The sequence below is a fragment of the Abramis brama genome (genome assembly GCF_963993115.1).
Source record: "Abramis brama genome assembly, chromosome: 13".
NCBI lineage: Eukaryota > Metazoa > Chordata > Actinopteri > Cypriniformes > Leuciscidae > Abramis > Abramis brama.
The window spans coordinates 4247365-4269174 of record NC_139975.1 but is presented as its reverse complement, the minus strand read 5'-3'; the positions used below and the strand labels follow the sequence as shown (position 1 = coordinate 4269174).

Sequence of the window (21810 nt, the reverse complement as noted above, 5' to 3'; positions counted from 1 at the left end):
TTCATCCAAAAATTAAAATTGCCCATGATTTACTCACCCTGAAGTCATCCTAGGTGTATATGACATTCTTCTTTCAGATGAATACAATCAGAGTTATATTAAAAAAATGACCTGACTCTTCCAAGCTTTGTAATGGCAGTGAATGGTTTTAAAAGTCCATAAAAGTGCATCTATCCATCATTAAAGCACATCTATCCATCATTAAAGTGCATCTAGTGCATCTATCCATTATTAAAGTGCAATAGCTGGCCAGAAGCTAAAATTTTACTTTGTAACATGTTAAAAATAAATATTTTTCTTACACGAACACATGGCATTGGCTTCGCTTCAGAAGACCTTTATTAACCCCCCAGAGCAGTGTGGAGCACATTTATGATGGATAGATGCTCTTTTATGATGGATAGATGCACTTTTATGATGGATAGATGCACTTTTATGATGGATAGATGCTCTTTTACATTTATGAAAACTGGTCAGGGGTAAAAAAAGTGAGAAGGAAACGGCAGCAAAAAATCCAATCCAATCAACTTTATATATGTCACATTTTAAAAAACAAGGTTACCAAAGTGCTGCACAAAGAATAAATAGGAAATAATAACACATAAAACATATAAAATATGGGGGCCATTTTAATGTGTGGAGGCAAGCATTTACTCAAAACACACAGCATGAGATTATTTTTTCTTTTTCGCCTGAACCAGAATCTCAAGGGCCCGTTTGCTCTGTTTAGCAGCATGTCTCAGCCTTGCCTCTTCTCCTCTTCAGCCGCCTGTTTTCTTGAGATCCTGAGCACTACTGGATCCTTTGCAGTGCATCACTCTCTCCTATCTCTCCGTGCGAAATACCCATGAGACCCCCCTGAAAGCCTCAAAAGCAAAATTTGAAGGGGGTCTCAAATTTTGTCAAAAAAATAAAAAATAAAATATTTTATTGTCACCAGTGTTAATTTCTTTAACGAAAAAATGTACATTGATGACCTTTTTTCCCCTGACCAAGACAAGGCGATGAGAGACGACACACCCACGCCATTAAACGATAACTGTGACTATATCAACACATGCAATATCGTTGACAAAAAAAGACGAGCCTGAAATAAAAATAAATAAATAAAAACTTGACCAAAACCACTTATTTTCGTCAAATAAAGAAGACAACATATTACAGACTGTTTTACGAGCGTTCATGCTTACGGTTGCCAGATTTCAATAATTTAAACCCCAGTCAGAGCTTTTCTGTTAAAAGAGCACGTTTTTTTCAATAGTATCTGGCAACCATACGCGCGCGCTTTCTACACTTCTGAAGCAGCGCAGATTATGGCAAGCCGTTTTAGCTTAAATTGTACCCAGCGTTACTCGTCGTAATTGCATTTTTACTAGTAAGAATTAAATTTGAGAGCTCTACAATTCAGTTATTACTAGTAAAACATTACATTACATTTACAGAGCTCTCTAATTCAATTCTTACTATAACAATTCCAATTAGAGAGCTCTACAAATGAATTTTTACTAGTAAAAAAACAAATTAAAGATATGTATAATTGCAGAGCTCTATAATTGAATTAAAGAAATTATTCATTGGTAGAGCTCTCTAATTGGAATTGCTACTAGTAAGAATTGAATTGTAGAGCTCTCTAATTTAATTCTTACTAGTAAAAATGCAATTACGACAAGTAACGCTGGGTACAATTTAAGCTAAAACGGCTTGCCATAGCAGATGATCTGAAAACACAGACAAGCTGGAGTTCCGCGATGTTCATTTGAGATTTTCATTGAAAAGATTTTCTCACGACCCCCCCACTCCCAAATATTTTCTCATCGGATCTGCAACAATCACGTAGGTGACCCATTTTGGTTTTAAAACGATGAATTTCGCCGAAAGGTGAGGAGTTTTCATGCCTGCTTTTATGATGGATAGATGCACTTTTATGGACATCCAGGACATTTTTTAATATAACTCTTGATTGTATTCGTCTGAAAGAAGAATGTCATTTACACCTAGGATGACTTCAGGGTGAGTAAATCATGGGCTAATTTTCATTTTTGGCTGAACTACTCCTTTAAGCATGGTAGAAGAAAAGCAGCAAGAACTAATACAATTTCACACTAAATAAAGAACATTTAATTCAGTATGAATCAGCCCTTTTTACAAGAGTTCAAAAGACTCAAATGACATCACTAAATGATGCTCCAGAACACTGAAGTCCTATTGTTCAGTCTTGGTATTTCTGTGGTCGAATACTTGTGTATAATGACCACTAACAGCAAGATCTCATGTGCTACTATAATGTCTCTTGAATCCCTGCACACACTATTTCTTTGCACAGAATAAAAAGATTGAAAGTCACCATGAAATCAAAATCTACAGTTGTTGAAAACAGTTGTGCTGCTTAATAATTTTGTGGAAACTGTGATGCCTTCTCTTCTCTGATGATGTGGGCGGGGCAACCTGTCACTCACATGAGATCCACCAATAGCAAACCACAACCATCCAATCAATTCCACACAGACAAAATCAAGCCCCGCCCACATTTGTTCTTGTTCTTCTTGTTTCATTTGGATATACGACACAATAGGGAAGAAAAGAAGAGCGCAACTTCCATTCATGCCGACTCAAATCATATCTCCTGCTCATTTATTTAATTATTGAGGGTACGTTTACACGACAACGATATGCATAAAACTGAGAAGTTTCGAGAAGTCGACACCAGTCAAAACGATCCCCATTCAGACGGATCTGTGAAAACGATTAAAAACCCTGTATTCTGCTTCCATTAGATGGCGATGACACACTATAGACTGAACATGTAACACGCATGTGCATGACGTTATCGTCTTCACAGATTCACGTTTTTTGTTGTTTACACGTAGACCGTTTTCAAAAACTTGCACTTTGAAACCCGTTTTCAAAAGTTTGCGTTTTCAGGCACCAAAAACGCTGTTGTTGTGTAAACGAAAGGCCAAAACGAATAAAACATTTTACGTTTTTTAGTTACGGTGTCGTGTAAACAGCCTCTTAGGCCCTGTGTCCACCAAAATGTTTTTTCACGCGGCTGGCGTGTTTTTTCAATTGTTTTCAATGGGAGCACCGCGTTTTTAAGACGCCATGAGCATAACGAGGCGCTGAGCGTTTTTTTCACGCTGAAGCGGCCAGCGTTTTTTACAGGTCGCCGAGAGTTGAAGAATGTTCAACTTTGGGTAAAACGCAGCGCTCATCACTGTCACTTTTTACCCAACCGTCCAATCACAGTGGAGGAGGGGCGGGACTAAAACCACACCGACCAACCGCCAACCGCCTAAGGCTGTGTGTCCACCAAAGCGTTTTAGCCAGCTGAAAACACTAGTCTCTGCTGTAAACGCCTAGCTGTGGGCGCTTGAGAGCGTTTTTGCAGCGTTGTGTTTTTCAGTTGAGACGCTTTGCTTGTTATGATACGGAATATCCGTGAAAGTGTTACTAGTATCTCATTTCACACATTTAAAATGTTGAATTGTCGATACAATGTAACATATTTTCTCTGGCTCTTGTTTTAAATGATTTTGTTCCGTTATTATGCCTGTTGTTGTCCTCTGTTGATGTTGTACAAGCAGAATGTGGCGGTTGGTCGGTGTGGTTTTAGTCCCGCCCCTCCTCCACTGTGATTGGACGGTTAGGTAAAAAGTGACAGTGATGAGCGCTGTGTTTTACCCAGAGTTGAACATTCTTCAACTCTCGGCGACCTGTAAAAAACGCCAAGCGCTCAGTACTTCAGCGTGAAAAAAACGCTCAGGCCTTGTGTCCACCAAAGCGTTTTTTCATGTATTTATTCAGTTGTTTTCAATGGGAGTGCTGTGTTTTTAAAACACCATGAGCATAACGAGGCGCTGAGCGTTTTTTACCAGTCGCCGAGAGTTGAAGAATGTTCACCCTAACCGTAACCCTAACCCTAAACGTCCAATCACAGTGGAGGAGGGGCGGGACTAATACCACACCGACCAACCGCCACATTCTGCTTGTACAACATCAACAGAGGACAACAACAGGCATAATAACGGAACAAAATCATTTAAAACAAGAGCCAGAGAAAATACGTTACATTGTATCGACATTTTAATATAGAATCAACACAGAAACAAAATATGTGTGAAATGAGACACTAGTAACACTTTCGCGGATATTCCGTATCATAACAAGCAAAGCGTCTCAACTGAAAAAACACAACGCTGCAAAAACGCTCTCAAGCGCCCACAGCTAGGCGTTTACAGCAGAGACTTCAGCTGGCTAAAACGCTTTGATGGACACACGGCCTTAGAGTGCAGAACAGTAATAAGTAAGTGAGTCACAACTTTTTAATCATCCCAACTAGAATACATTATATATCTCGGTTTGCTTCTGTAAAATCATGTTTGTTTTGGTTCCGGTCGTGTTTATCTTGTCCTATAAATTTAGTTTCACTGTACATTGCTCTCGTCTCACCCTCTTTTCCCAGCAGGAATGAGTAGAAGCAGAGGTGGTTGACGGAGAGGTAGATCCAGCCCTGTCGTGGGACTCTGCCCTTCCAGTAACTGCAGGGGTAATAGTTCACCAGCTTCTCCTCCTCCGGCATGCCGAACAACTTCCGCATCTTCAGCTCGGCTTCCCGGAACTTCCCAGGATCCTCGTCTTCCTGAGCTTTGCCGCTTTTATTCTCTTCGGCGATGATGCCCTGCAAAGAAGAACAATCTTCACATGACGTGTGTGTTTTAAGGAACGTTTCGCATTCGGATAGACCTGTTCAAAAGGTTTTGAAAAGAAGTCTCTTCTGCTCACCAAAGCGGCATTTATTTGATCAAAAATACTGTTAAAATAGTAATATTGTGAAATATTATTATGATTTAAAAGAACTGTTTTCAATGTGAATTTATAGCTGAATTTTCAGCATCATTACTCCAGTCTTCAGTGTCACATGATCCTTCAGAAATCACTCTAATATCCTCCTGAGACCCAGAAAAAAAAAGTTTTTTGAATTTAGTTTTTTTTTCATGTCATCACATTGTTTAGAACAAATGGTAAAAAAAAAAACATTTTTGAAAAATAATATTTTATTCATACGTTATAATATGTCTTCTGTAGTGGACATCAGGACTAAGTTGTTTAAAAAATAAAATGACATGAAATTATATGTATAGGCAAAAACAATGGGATTTTTTTTTTCAATCACCAATACATTTTGGGGTTTCAGGATTTTTTTGAACCAAAATTTGTATAAAGATGATTCTCAACTATGTTATGAAAGAAATAATGGAATGAATTGATACACCATTTTCCTTGCAATATGTGGGTAAAATGGCCATAAACTAATATTCCCATTCAATGCAATGTATCTATACACTGTATCTAATGTGCACATTAATGTGTTCTTGGAGCAACATTTAATGAAAAAAGCAGTGTAATAATTGGGAGTAATAATTAGCAACATTTTAATAATAATATCCAATATTTCATAGGATTATTGATGTATAATTTATTTCCATATTCTCTTGTTGTGTCTCAAAATGCCTGATAAACATGATTTAAGTCCTGATGTCCTCTACAGTGAACATGTATGAAATCAACGCCCTGTTCTGGAACAGAAAGTCATTTTTTGATATTAAAAAATCAAAAATAAATTAATATTTATATTCACCACATAACGTTTTCCTGAGATGTTTATGAAATACAATTTGAAAAGTAGTCCAATTTAAATTATAATTACAATTAGGGCTGTCAAACGATTAATCGTGATTAATCGCATCCAAAATAAAAGTTTGTGTTTACATAATTTATGTCTGTGTACCGAGTATAATTATTTTCTATATATAAATACACACACATGCATATATATATTTAAGAAAATGTGTTATTTATATATAAAATATTTATATATAATATAAATATATATATACACAGTATATACATGCAAATATTTCTTAAATACATGCATGTGTGTGTATTTATATGTAGAAAATAATTATACACCGTACACACACATTTATTATGTAAAAACAAACTTTTATTTTGGATGCGATTAATCGCGATTAATCGTTTGACAGCCCTAATTACAATATATTATCATATTTCCTACATTTGATCACTAAATTAATGTCAGACATTTTTAACCCATGATTTGATGCTCAAGAAACATTTATGATTATTATTAATGTTGAAAACAGTTTACAGTAAACAAACAATTGTTTTGCAGGATTCTTTGATGAATAGAAAGTTCAAAAGAAATAGAAATCTTTAGTAACAAAAATGTCTTTGTCACTTTTATATTTTAAAATGACCAGATGAAATATATAAACTGTATATATGAATTATATAGAAAACATTTTTTAATAAGAAATAGCAACTAGCAACAAACTAAAAGTGCAAGCGAGTTTTCACACGTATTAATTTAGACCTTAATATTTGAGAATCTAGTTGAACGTAATCTGTGAGGAAAATAAATGTTGTCAATCTAACAGCTCCAATATATTTTAATATATTAACTTTGACAAATTAAACAAATCTCACCTGTATTTTGCCCTTGACGAAGGTGGTGATGTCATCGTCATTGTCAAAGATGGACAGAGTCTGGAGTAGGTTTGTCTCGAGCCACTCCCAGTGTTCAGTGATCTCCTTACGAGACGAGCCTGCGACACACACACACACACACATCCATCAGAGCAGTGTTTACTGTGGCACAGCCTTTAATATGTCACTCAGATTCAGGACTGCAGTTTAAAGGTCAGGCGAGGTTTACACGACGAGATACAGTGAATGTTAATGTGGGTCATGTGACTCAACAACACAGTCACTCTCCAGATTTTCATCACTGTTCTCGACGCTGAGATGTCGACACAAAATGGCCCTGGGCAAAACAAACTACTTGTTAAGGCAAAGAGTGACTATTCAGGAAAACTAAAAACCATGTGTCACCTGACTAAACAAATCTGGACAAATCAACTGTTATCTAGAGCGAGGGCTCTTGATCACCTAAACACACAATCAGAACTAGTTAACAGATGTGCACTTTTGTCATTTTGATGGATTAATCATTCGAGTACTCCGGGTGGATGGAGACAGGCCCGTCCAGGGTTATTATCGTCAACTAAAACCATTTTAAATACGTCATTACTTGAAATAAAATAAATATGAATAAAAAAAAAATGGTTTTATTCCAGCTAAACTTCTTCATTTTTGCTGAAGTACTTAAGTTAAAGTATTAAAAATACTAAAAAATAAATGATCTAAAAACTATATAGACATTTAAAATAAAAACTAATAAAAATGACAAAAACAATCTTTTACTAAATGACAGAAAATATAAAAAATAAAATCTAATTCAAAATAGTATATCAATGATATCAAAATAACACTAGCTTTTTTTTATGTTCATCTGCATTTGGCCATTGCATCTCACATTAGTGTTATGCTTTAAATTGTATTTTTAGATATAATTTATGTCTGTAGCACAAACAGTGCAGTTCACAAAGTTTAATAACTACTAATAATAACTGCTAGTTTAATTACCTATGGTTACTGATTTAAACTAGGTAGAAACTGAGCTTTTTTGAAACATCAAAAGAATTTGATTCACTGATTCGAAATATATTGCAAATATTAATGCTCCAAATATTGCATGCTGACAAAATCTGTGTAAATGCAGCAAAAACTCAGTGCAAACATGCATAAAGATTCCTTTTAAAAACCAATTGTAAAGTGTAACATATTAAATGCATTCTACAAATAATCAAATACAATTAACCATGAAGTGCCTGTATGATATGTGTTCGTTTTATTAAAAACTTAATTATTAATTATCGTGTGTTTTATGGAGGGATTGGCTAATCAGGCCAATAAGAGACTTTCTTTTTTTATTAATCTAATGTGTCATTAAAATGTCAACATTATAAAACATATTCAAAATTAGTTAAAACCAGACAGACACTGAGATCTGCAAAACATCTAAAAATTCGAAACATTTTAAAACAGATTTAAACCAGCAAAGCCTCGTTTACTGAAAACACGTGACTGACAACTTAAGAAAATTTATCGCCATAAATATTTTTTACCAGCCATGAAACTAGAACTAACAATCCTCTATTCCAGTTTCGACGCCACAGCTAAAACTACTAGCCAAACTAATATCAATTTAAAACATTACTAAAGACAAGTAAACAGTCAGTAATAAAATAAGAACAAATAACCAAATTATAAGCAATAGCACAAATAAATACAATAGAACAAAGATACAAATGAAATAAACAGTGCTTTTCAGGTTTTTCAGGTACAGAAATTTAACAAAGCAAATGTAAAATAACAGCACAGTCTTTAAACATCCTTTTTAAAGTTACAAAAGTTATTCAGTCAAGAGCAGTTAGTGATTTCTTTCTTTGATTAACATTAGAAACTGCAGGAATATTAGGATGCTGTCACTTTAAGAGCGAATGCACCGATCTAATATACTGATACACATGCGTTTACTTTCTCAACTGTTTACATTCACTTAAGATATAACCATGTTTACTAGTATACTCGCTATTTTTAAACAAAATTTTGTGCAATTTGTCCGTTCAAGCGCAAGAAGACGTGAAAGCGAGCTCAGTTTTGTATTCGCGCATGCTTCGGATGCACACACAACTTTCCACACAGAGCACAAATAACTAAATGAGCTCCTTTTGTGTCTTCTTGCGCTTGAATATTTATATTTAGTAAATATATTTATATTTACATAATATATTTATATATTAAACTTTTGTGATGATGCAGCGCTGGCCCGTCAACCATCCCAAGCGTCGTTCACGTTTGTTTACGTTCATGTTCTCACAACATTGCATTGTTAGAATTCATAAAAATGTTACCGGCCAACTGGCGAGTTTCATATTTCTACTCGCATTTGCTGCTTGGCGAGTGCTAATTTTAGGCCCTAGGTATATAGGTCACAATAGGACAGAAAAGACTAGTTCAACATCCGTTTCATGGCGAGTTTAGGTTGAATATGATTTGACTTTTCTAACTTTAGTTAGTGTGTAATGTTGCTGTTTGAGCATAAACAACATCTGCAAAGTTACAACGCTCAAAGTTCAAAGCAAAGGGAGATATTTGCTTTTAAAGAAATCGCTTTTTAAGGACTACAACAAACGGCTGGTAGAGACTACACCACATTCCTCCCGGGTTAGTGACATCACCAACCCTAGAATTTACATAAACCCCGCCCCCTGAACACGATTTATAGATTATCAAGACAGAATATGCTAATCAATGACTAGAAGATAACTACACATCAGCTGCATAAATTCATCAATTAACCATTCAGAAATGTTGTCTACATGTTGTCTCTCCATCTTTCTGACTTCGGTTTGAACATAAAAGGCTAAAAGTTTGTGAAATTTTCAGTGTGTGTGTGTGTGAGGTAAAAGGACACAAGCTCTTGAAGCTCCGCCCCCTGTGCCGGGAGCAGCAGCTCATTTGCATTTAAAGGAACAGACACAAAACGGTGCGTTTTTGCTCACCCTCAAAAAGTGACAACTTTAACATGCTATATAAAAATATCTGTGGAGTATTTTGAGCTAAAACTTCACACACACACTCTGGGGACATCAGAGACTTATTTTACATCTTGTGAAAAGGGCATTATACCACCCCTTTAAGTACAGACCACAAGCGATGTTCCAGAAGATCTGAGACTCTCCCGTCTGGTGCAGGATCCTGTACGGCGCCACACGAGCACTGGAGTCCAACACGACATCCAACGTACCCACCAGCAAACCTGGGAGAAAAAGAGAAGGGTTAGCATGTCATAGGTCACGTCACATGAGGGAGGGAGAAACATCAATAACAGCCACACTGGTTTTCTTCAGTTCTCATTGCTGACACACACACACACACTGTCAGATAAACACTCCTCCGCGTGAGAGAGAGAGTTTCAGAGGAATTTAAGACATTCGTCACACACACACACGTCTTGACTTCCTCTTACGGCGGTCACATAGTCAGTTAATGCCTGATTCTGATGGAGAGATAAACACTACAGCTTCTTCAAAAGCAAAATTGTGATCCATAAAGCACTGAATATTACACAAACGTGTTATTAACTCATCATCACAACTCATAACAATCTCACCCGTATGACGCAACTTTCAGACAACAACAGGTTAATGCTGAGGTCTAACTAATGCAATTGAGTTTATAGTCGGGTTCAGAGGTGAATGCAGTCATTCTGCTGTCATGTGAGGGACTCGGCTGTTTTTGTCTGTTTGGTTTTAGGTGACAAGGAGACACATATGAATGTCTTTCTCATGTGGGAATACAAGTCACTACATTCTCATGACACACAATCCATTTGTGATGAGAGATTTGTCTGCAATTAAACTCAAATATATACATACATATATATATATATGTGTGTGTGTGTGTGTGTGTGTGTGTATGTATGCATACGTCTATATATATATATATATATATATATATATATATATATATATATATATATATCTCATGTAATCATTGAGGAGAATGTTAAATATCGAAGGATCATCATATCTGAGGGGTTACAAGTTAACTGAGGTCAAAACAAATAAATAAAGCAAGTTGTGTGTTATAAAAATGAGGCACCAAGAAATGTTAAACTTATAATTTCAACCATCTATTATTTATTATGTATTACTGTGTTCCTGAACAATAACGGGGGGGAAAACAGCATTACACCATGCACTAACCATACTAAACGTTACACGTAATGTCATATATAAATAAACAGATGACGCAAGCAAACTCAGCATCAATGAAGAGATGCAACCTAAACAACCCCACTAACAGATGTTCCAGTGAATCAGCAGCACGCATAAATCTCTCAGTACACTATACTCCACGATTCATGAGTAATCTGTCATGCAAACGGCAGCGATGGTTTATATTTGTATGAAAGTGTGTGTCGTACCCGTGATGCCTCCTCCGCGCCCGTGTCCCTTCCTTCTCTGCAGGATGAAGTACGGATTGGCCCGCTCGCTCACCCACAGCGCGTTGGCCAGTAACACCTCCTCCGGGGTAATCCACATGGCTTCACGGGCTCTTTTACTCTCTTGCTGGGGTAAATGTGCGAGATTTAATCATGCCAGAATGGACGGGGGACTCAGCTGATGTTTGTTTGTCTGCATGAGCCGCCCAAACTCACTGCGACTGCGAGCGAACCCTACCACCGTGAGCCGCTAGAGGTAATGACACTTCAAAATAAAAGTCCGTACTACTATGGATAATAATTGGTAATTAAATATAAATCATATTTATTGTGATAAGTGCTATACAAACAAATCATATTTTTTCTGATTTATTCCTTGACTACAATATTTTGAAATATATATAATTTAGTCTATTCACTAAAAGAGTTGAGATGTAAATGTAGTATTAAGCGTTGAGATGCAATGTACATTTATGTCCAGGTGGCGGCAGTGTTGTACCCTAGAAACATAAGTGGTTAGAATGGAAATTACAGCTGCGCCCCAAGGATGGATGGATGGATGGATGGATGGATGGATGGATGGATGGATGGATGGATGGATGGATGGATGGATGGATGGATGGATGGATGGATGGATGGATGGATGGATGGATGGATAGATAGATAGATAGATAGATAGATAGATAGATAGATAGATAGAACAAATGAATATAGATAGATAGACAGACAGCAGATAGATAAACTGATAGATAGATAGAACAAATGAATAGATAGACATATAGATAGATAAGAAATTATAATTAATTAATTATTATTATACATTTAGATGTATTTTTTGTATGAAAAGAATCAGACAAAAAAGAAAGAATAAAAAACAAAAACATCCATGCTCAATTCTATTTTATTTTTACATTAGATCAGCACATGTTGTCATTATTGCAGCACGTTTTTACAAAACATTTCAGGCGCTGAGCTTCTTGGAAAAGGATCTTCAGAGATGAAGAGTGTATGAAAACAAAAAAAGTTGTTTGGTTTCAAATCCATCCTGATTTATAAATAATTATTATTATTATAATGCAGATAAAAAGCTATTAATTAAGTGGCAGATGTCAAAGATACATGAGCTCATGGTAAAGCTCTTCTCCTCCACCGCCCCCTGTGATGATCTCAGTGTCAGACTGAAGCACGAGAAGCACCAGATCAAGAGCTCTTCTCCAGGCCTCAGACTTCACTGTCATGTTATCATACACACCAACCCCCAAAAAATCCCGAAAAGCCCGTAACACGGGTTCTCCATCTTCATAACGTCTCATCTGATGTGCGATCGCGGTCCAAGCCTCAGCTTTCAACGCCACCGACCCGCTGTTCAGCATCAAAGTGGAGACGTAGTCCATCCAGGCTTCAGCCATCAGCTCCAGCACCAGGTTTTCCAGCGGGTTTTCCGTCTCTGTGCGCCGGTATTGATGTAGTTGGTGGATGCAGAGGATCTCAGTGATTCCCGATCCATGCAGGAGCTTCCCATCTTTGAGCGCTTGGTGCAGCCGGTGCGCGCAGCTCCAGAACTGATCCTCCAGGATCTGTAGTTTAGCAGGAACAGAGCTGCTTATGACGGCCGTGACCAGATCGGTGTCCGCGATCACAATCCCGACGGATTCATGTTCCTCACACCGACTGACCGTCACTCCTCGGCCCACGCAGCGCTCGTCGAGCTGAGTGATGTAGGAAACCGGGACGGCGCCTGTGCATGTGCTGAAGTCCTTCAAAACGGTGCTTTTAACGCCTTCGATAACCAGGACGCCTGAACAGCGATCTCTGAGCTTCACATCAACCACGCCGTGTGCGAGCACAACACCCACGCTGAACTCGTGCAGGATCTTCAATGCTTTCTCAATCCAACGCTCCTCCAGACTCACGCAGTCTGTGATGCGCGTGATGTTAGCAGGCCTGTTGAAGCCCACGTGACGATATCTCTCGCTCAAGTCGCCGCTCACTAAAGCGATGTTTAACCTCTGACCCTGAAGGCTCTGAACCACTGAGGCCTGCCGGACTGAAAGCGGCGTGACGTACCCGTGTAACACGCACGAGCGCTCCTCGGACGGGCCCGGGATGGAGCACGTGACCAGTTTTTGGATATCCAACTTGGATTGCAACTCGCACGCTTTTAAAACTAAATGCATTGAGGTTTTGCATCCGTGGCTGACGGCTTCTGCTATGCTGGTCATGTCATTCACGGCGGTTTCTGTGTTTTCAGTTTGTGCATCGTGTGAACTGAAGTGTCTGCTGTGTTTGATTATGAGATTATGAGGGTTGCATTGCACCTCGGAGTTAAGAGCTGGACTGGGTTTGCGCTCCTTTAGTCTCCTGCAGGAAACTTCTCGCACACTTACAGCCGATTGCTTGCACACCTGCAGACTCACCTCCAGTGCTTTACTCATGGCTGTTTTGATGTCCAACACACTTATCCCTCTGTTGAGACACTCCAGTGCAACTCTACTCCAAACTCCAGCCAGAAACACCAGCGCGCCCGTCCCGGAGCGGAAGAGCTTCTGCTGGGCCTGCACCGTCTCATGCAGAAGCTGTCCGACCGAGCCGTCCAACTCGAGGCGCTGGAGCAGACGAGGACAGGAGCTGACCAACACCGAATCCCCAGCGTCTTCATCCCGGATGAACTTCAGGTGTTTGTTGGGGCCGAGGAAGGTGTGTGTGGAGGCTGATATGGCCTCTAACTGCTGGAGTCCAATATGGCGGCGCTGAGCGACACTTCCAGACATCTGTGGAAGAGGAATAATGACATGCTGGTTAATATAATATTGCTAATCATTTAATCATTAATCTGTGTTCTGATAGGGTTGTGAGAAGAAGGATAAAACAATGCTAAATGTAATAAAATGCAACTAACCATATACTATACATAAGTAAAAAATGATCCAAAGTTGAATAATTTAGTCCTTTACTCCTTTTTTTAATCCTTTATTAGACTTAATAATCTGTGCATTTATAATTTGTATGTATTTTTTTGTATTTAAACAAATAAAATCTTCTGTCAACTTCAACATTTTCATTCTTTTTCAACATTTCAGGGCATGAAATATAACGTAAATATTTATAACAGCACACGTAATGTTGTTATTATAGCCCATTTTTACCAAACGCTTATTGGCTAATTGTAAAGAAAATTCTTTTAATGCAAATAATAAAATGCAACTTACCATATACATAAATAAAAATTATCCAAAGTTGAATAATTTAATCTTTCACTTCTTTTTGAGGGATTTTTGTAACCCTTTATTAGACTTAATAATTTGTAAATGTATAATTTGCACGTATTTTTTTTGTATGAAAAAACATCAAATTAAAACAATAAAATGTTCAATGTTCTATTCTACGTTACTTTCAACATTTTCAAACTTTTTTCAACATTTCAGGTCATGAAATATAACGTAAATATTCATATCAGCACACATAATGTTATTATTATAGCCCATTTTTACCAAACACTTGCGATTTTTAGGGCTAATTGTCTTTTTAGATAAATTGTGTGTAGATAAGGCTGTGGGTAGAAGGAAAAAACAATGCTAAATGTAAATAATAAAATGCAACTTACCATATACTATACATAAGTAAAAAATGATCCAAAGTTGAATAATTTAGTCCTTTACTCCTTTTTTTAATCCTTTATTAGACTTAATAATCTGTGCATTTATAATTTGTATGTATTTTTTGTATTTAAACAAATAAAATCTTCTGTCAACTTCAACATTTTCATTCTTTTTCAACATTTCCGGGCATGAAATATAACGTAAATATTTATAACAGCACACGTAATGTTGTTATTATAGCCCATTTTTACCAAACGCTTATTGGCTAATTGTAAAGAAAATTCTTTTAATGCAAATAATAAAATGCAACTTACCATATACATAAATAAAAATTATCCAAAGTTGAATAATTTAATCTTTCACTTCTTTTTGAGGGATTTTTGTAACCCTTTATTAGACTTAATAATTTGTAAATGTATAATTTGTTTGCACATATTTTTTTTTTTGTATTAAAAAAAATGTTCTATTCTACGTTACCTTCAACATTTTCAAACTTTTTTCAACATTTCAGGTCATGAAATATAACGTAAATATTTAAATCAGCACACGTAATGTTATTATTATAGCCCATTTTTACCAAACGCTTGCAGGTTTTAGGGCTAATTGTCTTTTTAGATCATTAAATTGTGTGTAGATAAGGCTGTGGGTAGAAGGAAAAAACAATGCTTAATGCAAATAATAAAATGTAACTAAACATATACTTATATATACATATATTTAGCTAAATATATATCAACTTCTAAAGGGAAGCAGACAATGCTTGCAATATCTTCCAATCAAATTCATCTGTCTCTTGAAATAAACAGTTTCTGTTGTGATTAATTATTGGCTGCTGAAAGCATGAAACCTTAAAATGACATTTTCTATTATAACTTTACTGTTTTGAGTCTGTCAATTGTAAAATATGGGCCCCAAAGCAAATCCTGTTGAAAAACACTGATTTTTGACACTTTTATGACAGTGACATACATTAACACTTTACATCTAGGCTAACACTTCATACTGATTGTTTGTAACAGGAAATTACAGTATTAATGTTGCAAAATTACTCAGTAATGACAGAAGACAATAGTGTCATTATAAAACTCAGTTAATTTTGATGTTCTCGTCCGATAATATTTTATGAATATTAATTATTCTTTAAGACCCCATTTTATATTTAATAAAGCAAAGTTACGTGGATGTTGCACACACTTTTCACAAAGATGACTGCAGTTAGATTAAGTATGCATAAAATATGTTGATAAAGACAGCAAATGCTGTTATATATTAGGTAAAATTAGTAAATAGACTCTTTCTGTACAACATCGAGTTATGTATCCCGAAATGTCTTCTTAGCAAATTAGCTTCTGTTCTATATTATGCAGGCAAAACAAAGCATTTAAACTATCTGGGGATCAAATTCGAGTCATATAAACTAACGCTGTCGTATTTAATGCTCTAATCAAACCAAAACTACAAACCTTCAACGCAGAGCTGTATTGTTTACAACCGTGTCCATGTTCTGACATGTGCATGCGCACTGCACCACTACGCTTGCCATAAGCTCGTTGCTAAGAGACGAACGCCAAACGAACTAAACTGTCAATTACATCTAACATACCCCGCCCGCTGAAGTTTGATTGGTGGAATACGTAATTCAAAGAGTAGCTACACATTCTATTGGATCAATCTGCTGTCACTTACTCAGACGCCACGCCCATCCAAACGCGCTCAAGGAAACCAACGACAGCATTTCCTTCTCTTGTTTACTATCAGATCACGCAAGTTGTAAAGCTGTGGTTTGGTTCTGCTGATACTTTCGAGATGGTAAGTATAGTTTAGGTTACTTTTAAAACTTTGTGAATGAATTCACGTCTGCATAAACTAGTTAAAAGGTTAATGCGCTGTTTGTTAGCCTAAGCTGTTAGCTTGTTGGCGTTCTTAGGGAAACCACCAGACTGTCGTTCACTTCATTTGTTGAGATGAATGGCGAAAACAATGCGATTTATTGTATATTATGATTTATACACATTTTTTGAGGCACATATATTCCAAGCTGTACAGTAAATGTGTTTGCCTGAATCTAATTAATTAAATGTGTGATTATGAAAACTAACGTTAATCCAGTTCTTAGAGCCTCCACCAAATACAGATTACCAAGTAACAGAACTTATGTAAACGTGATTTAATTAATTAACCTTTATTTATCCCTGTAAGAAAAAAATACACACACACACATATATATATATATATTAAATATATAAACATATATATAAAATATCTGCTTTATTATATATATATATATATATATATATATATATATATATATATATGTGTGTGTGTGTGTGTGTGTGTGTGTGTGTGTGTGTGTGTGTGTGTGTGTGTGTGTGTGTGTAATTATTATACATTTTATTTATAGGCGCCTTACATGACACTCAAGGATAACGTTACCTTACAAGCACAATACATGTGTGTATATATACACACATATTATATATATATATGCATTACACACACACACACATATAGATAGATAAATAGTCGGTAACACTATTTTACAGTGTCCTTGTTACATGTTACATGTTCTTACCATAGTAATAACAGTAAATTATGCATAATTACATGCAACTAACCCTCAACCAAACCATAATCCTACCCTAACCCTATAGTAAGTACATGTAGTTGCTTATTATTTTTTCAGTACTTAAATATATAATTACACTGTAACAATGACACCTTAAAATAAAGTGTAACTGAATAGTCTAAATAGTGTGCAGATAATTATAAAACATGCTGAAATACATACAATATACAAAAAGAAACACAGGATAGGGAACTCAGTCATATCTGATATCCCTCCTCTATTGCAACAGGGACAGAATTTTTACTTCATTTTATAGTCTGATTTCATGATTATTTTATGATAATTTCAAACAAAACTCATTAAAACAGTATGATAACGCCCTCTGGTGGAAGCACGGCTGAATCTCTCTCTGTCTTCATTTTTTACAAGGCTTCCAGCTTCAGGAAACCCAGTGCCACCGCGAGCCAGCGGAAGAGAGCAGGACCCAAACCAGAGCTGACCGAGGAACAGAAGCAGGAGATCAGAGAGGCGTTCGACCTGTTCGACACAGACGGCTCTGGAAGCATAGATGTGAAGGAACTCAAGGTAGAACGGGTTTGAGACCCTCACGTTAGCTAGAGATAAAGAGCACGAGATGACTAATCTTACTCTGGCTAATGAATGTACCATGAGGCTACCTGCATAATCTCTAATAATTATCATTAATAGGAATTTTAACAGACTTTTATTACTTTTATCTTTAATATTACTTTTTAACAGAAATTTGAATTATTTATTGACAAAATGTCACATATTTAAAGACTATTGAACAGTTTTGTAAGCAGATTTATTTACAGGCATCATTTATTTTTGTCTTCAAATCTAATTTCAAGCATTTAAAGGGAAAGTTCACCCTAAAATGCCTTTAAATTAAGTCATCGTTTACTCGCCCTGCTGTTGTTCTAATGTCATATGCCCATTATGACCACAAAAGGAGAAATGATAAGAATAAAGTCCCGCTCACACTCGTCCATATAATGGCAGTGAATAGAGACCAGCATCAAGCTTTTAAAAAAAAACCCACAAAAGTATCACAGAATGAAACGTGTCGTATATATTCCAAGTGTTCTGGAGTTATACCATAGGGTTTAGTGAAAAACAAACTGAAATTGAATGTATAATTTAACGAAGATCCTGAGCTTGTCAGACTCACACAGAAAAACACTCAAGCTGTGAGAAATAAAGATTAATAAATACACGACATGAAATACAATATATCCGTTGAATATATCCGTTGTGTTCATCGTAACAAGAAGTTAACTGTCATTCTGACTGACATCAGTCTGGAGATATTAAACATACATATGAAGAAAGTAAACATACTTTTTTGGGGATTTCATGTTGTGTTATTATTAATCTTGATTTCTAATAACTTTGTGTGTGTGTTTTTCTGTGTGAGTCGGAGTGACTGCGGCGCTAATAGAGTCTCATGAACACGCAGTCGAGCACAGAAGATCAACAGATAGGATCAATTATACATTCAATTTCGGTTTGTTTTCCCCAAAACCCTATCATATAACTCCAGAACACTTATACACATACATATACTTATATATACACATACACATGCATATATATATATATATATATATATATATATATATATATATATACATATACATATATATATATATATATATGTGTGTGTATGTATATATGTATATATATATTTATTTGTATATATATGTGTATGTGTATATATATATATGTTGTATATATATATAAATATATATACATATATACACATATATACACACACATATACATATATACATATACATATATATACACATATACATATATACATATATATACATACACATATACATATATATATACATACAACACGTGTAACATCGGATCATTCTGTGATACTTTCGCGTCTTTAAAAAAAAAAAAACAACCTTGATACCCATCGCTATCCATTATATGGACGAGACATTTTTTTTAAAGTCTCCTTTTGAGGCTTGATAAAGAAAGAACAGCATACGGCATTAGAACAACAGCAGGGTGCATTACAAGTTTTCTGAAATGTTATGTTTAAATATGCAAATGAGTGATTGTGTAATTAAATGTGCACAATTTGCATAAATCATAATTCCAAGATAAACATGGATAAAACCAGGTTTCATTTTGTTGACATTAGTTGTGGATTTTTAACAGCCAGAAAAAGAAAAAAGAAACATTTCACCATGTTTTTAGGAATAAAATGTTATAACAAATCAGGCGACTGATAAATGTTTTTGCCTATATTGACTTTCCTTAAGCAGACTTAAGTTTAAAAATGAGGCGAAACATAAATCATGCTGGTTTTCACAGGCACTGCACTGTATATGCTACTAACACACTACTTGACTTGTTGCCATAGGTTGCAATGAGAGCTCTGGGGTTTGAGCCAAAGAAAGAAGAGATAAAAAAGATGATCGCTGATATTGATAAGGAAGGATCGGGCGTTATCGACTTCAATGATTTCCTTTCTATGATGACACAGAAAATGGTAAGTCTGAGAGCTAACCACTGTAGTTCACCTCAGATGATGACGTCAATAATCTCTCATTAATCTCTCATATAATTCTGGAATTGGTGTTATACCACTGTAGAATATATGACTGTTTTTCACAAGTCCCGAACGAGTCCCGAACAAGCTGATGAAGAGCTCAGAAGTGGCGGATTGAAATGAATTGAATTGAAACTATCCATTTTATAATGTTAGTTTCACTGTTTCAGTGTTTTTTGAAGCTGTTTTTGCACTGACTTCTAAAAAAAAAAAGATGAATAATTTGATATTTTCTGTTTGTGTACATCAAGTTCGCAACTTAAATGAAATTAGTATGTAAAGTATTTCATACTATAGATTATCCAAAAATAGGCTTTAACATGGTTATATAATTTGTATTATTTCAGTGTTATTTTATAGTTTAACTGTAGTTTTATACATTTTTTGCTTTTTTTAAATATTTTATTTAAATATTGCTATTTAGGTTTAATTTATTTTTATTTCAGTTTTAGTTCAGCTTTTCTGTATTTCCAGTTAATACTTTTAGTGCTTCAACTTCAACTCATTTCAGTTTATTGCCACATTTCTAATTTTCATTTAGTTTTTAAACTAATATTTATCATATTTATTAGGGGTGTAACGATACCCTCATGTCACGATTCAGTACGTATCATGATACGATATTATTGCGATACTCCAAGACATATGATAAAAGATTAACAAAAAATGGACTGTTCATTAAAATGCTAAATTTGGTATTACAGTGTGTGTGTAAATGAATAGGCTTGGACTTGATGCTGGAAACCCAATCAGGACAATAGAGACACCAGAATAACAATATTCATGATTCTGAAGATGAAAACACAGAGTTATTTTAGACAAATATGCTTGATCTCGGTCACTGACTAGATATATTTAAATATATATTTTTACTGGTAACATCAGATATTTGGCATTATCAGGACCCACAGATATTCCCCCACTGCATTATAATGAAACAAGGGGATAGACAGGCCAAACATTAGTGCCTAACTGATGAGTAATATCTTCTTGCGGTGCGTAGATCCAAAAGTAAATCAAAGATAAGAAAAAAGATCTTAAAGAAGAGAGGCCATAAATAAAGTGCAAAAAAGTTGCATTATTATACATTATATTCAACATTATATATAGTAGTTTAATGTAGTTCTGACACTAAAACTCACACAGAAATGTTCATTTTGGGTGAACTATACAATATATATTATCACTATCCACAATGCATATTGATGCATTTTTGTATTGCAATATATTGTGACACCCCCAATATTTATTAATATTTTATTTCAGTTTATTTCAATGTTTTTAATAGTTTTAGTTTACAACAATAACCATGTATTATATAATGTTATGTTATGTTTATCATAGTGAAAAACATGTTTTGGAAGAAGGAATGGTGATGTTTTGACTCATTATTTAAATTTAGTTGATTTTGAGCAAAAAATGTATAATAGCGTACCTTTAAATTCCCAGCAAAAATGAAAATCTTGACGCTGTATGCCGTTACTGTGATATATAATTACTCATTCTGTGATTTTGAACTCCTACACTAAATTGATCTGTGTGACATTTATCTTTCACTACAGAGTGAGAAGGACTCGAAGGAGGAAATCCTGAAGGCTTTCAGGCTGTTTGACGACGACTGCACAGGGAAAATCTCTTTCAAGAATCTGAAGCGAGTGGCCAAAGAGCTCGGGGAGAACCTCACAGACGAGGAGTTACAGGTGTGTGTGTGTGTAGAACGATGGCTTTAGTCAGTGTTAGTCAGTGCGTGGTACATGACATAAGATCAGATAAGATCCCTCATCATGGAGGAACAGCTGACATCTTTAGGAAACACAACATGTTTTTGAAGATTGTTATTTAAAGTGTGTTTTTTTTAAACAGGAAATGATCGACGAGGCCGATAGAGACGGTGACGGAGAGATTAATGAGCAGGAGTTTCTGCGGATCATGAAAAAGACCAGTCTGTACTGAATCCCTCGTAACCCTCACTAAAGCTATTATGTCTAGAAGCCTCTTAAGGGAATTGAAGTGTTGTTTTGTGTCGCTTTCTTTCTTTTTTTACAAGGTTGTAAAAATATTTTAATCTATACATATTTTGTAAACTATTATTAAATAAAAATGTATTTGAATCTGT

General features: G+C 35.6%; 3 protein-coding genes across 4 annotated transcripts in view; 1 reads left to right on the top strand and 2 right to left on the bottom strand.

Moving 5' to 3' along the window:
* Positions 1 to 11181, bottom strand: part of tbc1d9b (TBC1 domain family member 9b) — a 36515-nt gene extending 25334 nt beyond the window's left edge. For both annotated transcript variants that reach the window (XM_084133096.1, XM_084133097.1), the window contains exons 1-4: positions 10916 to 11181; positions 9635 to 9745; positions 6508 to 6626; positions 4450 to 4678 (exon numbers count right to left, since the gene is read on the bottom strand). In XM_084133096.1, the coding sequence (XP_083989222.1) occupies positions 4450 to 4678; positions 6508 to 6626; positions 9635 to 9745; positions 10916 to 11033 (577 nt within the window). In that variant the 5' untranslated portion in view covers positions 11034 to 11181. The remainder of the gene's footprint in view (positions 1 to 4449; positions 4679 to 6507; positions 6627 to 9634; positions 9746 to 10915) is intronic.
* A 635-nt stretch (positions 11182 to 11816) lies between these two features.
* bbs12 (Bardet-Biedl syndrome 12) lies at positions 11817 to 16078 on the bottom strand. Its single transcript, XM_084133102.1, has 2 exons — positions 15996 to 16078; positions 11817 to 13704 (listed from the first exon to the last, which is right to left on the bottom strand). The coding sequence occupies exons 1-2, from the start codon at positions 16047 to 16049 to the stop codon at positions 12043 to 12045; spliced, it is 1716 nt and encodes a 571-aa protein (XP_083989228.1). The 5' UTR covers positions 16050 to 16078; the 3' UTR covers positions 11817 to 12042.
* Positions 16079 to 16219: 141 nt separating this feature from the next.
* On the top strand, positions 16220 to 21810 carry cetn4 (centrin 4). Its single transcript, XM_084133104.1, has 5 exons — positions 16220 to 16341; positions 17528 to 17683; positions 19506 to 19634; positions 21257 to 21394; positions 21558 to 21810. Exons 1-5 carry the CDS (start codon positions 16339 to 16341, stop codon positions 21645 to 21647), a joined length of 516 nt encoding a protein of 171 aa, XP_083989230.1. The 5' UTR covers positions 16220 to 16338; the 3' UTR covers positions 21648 to 21810.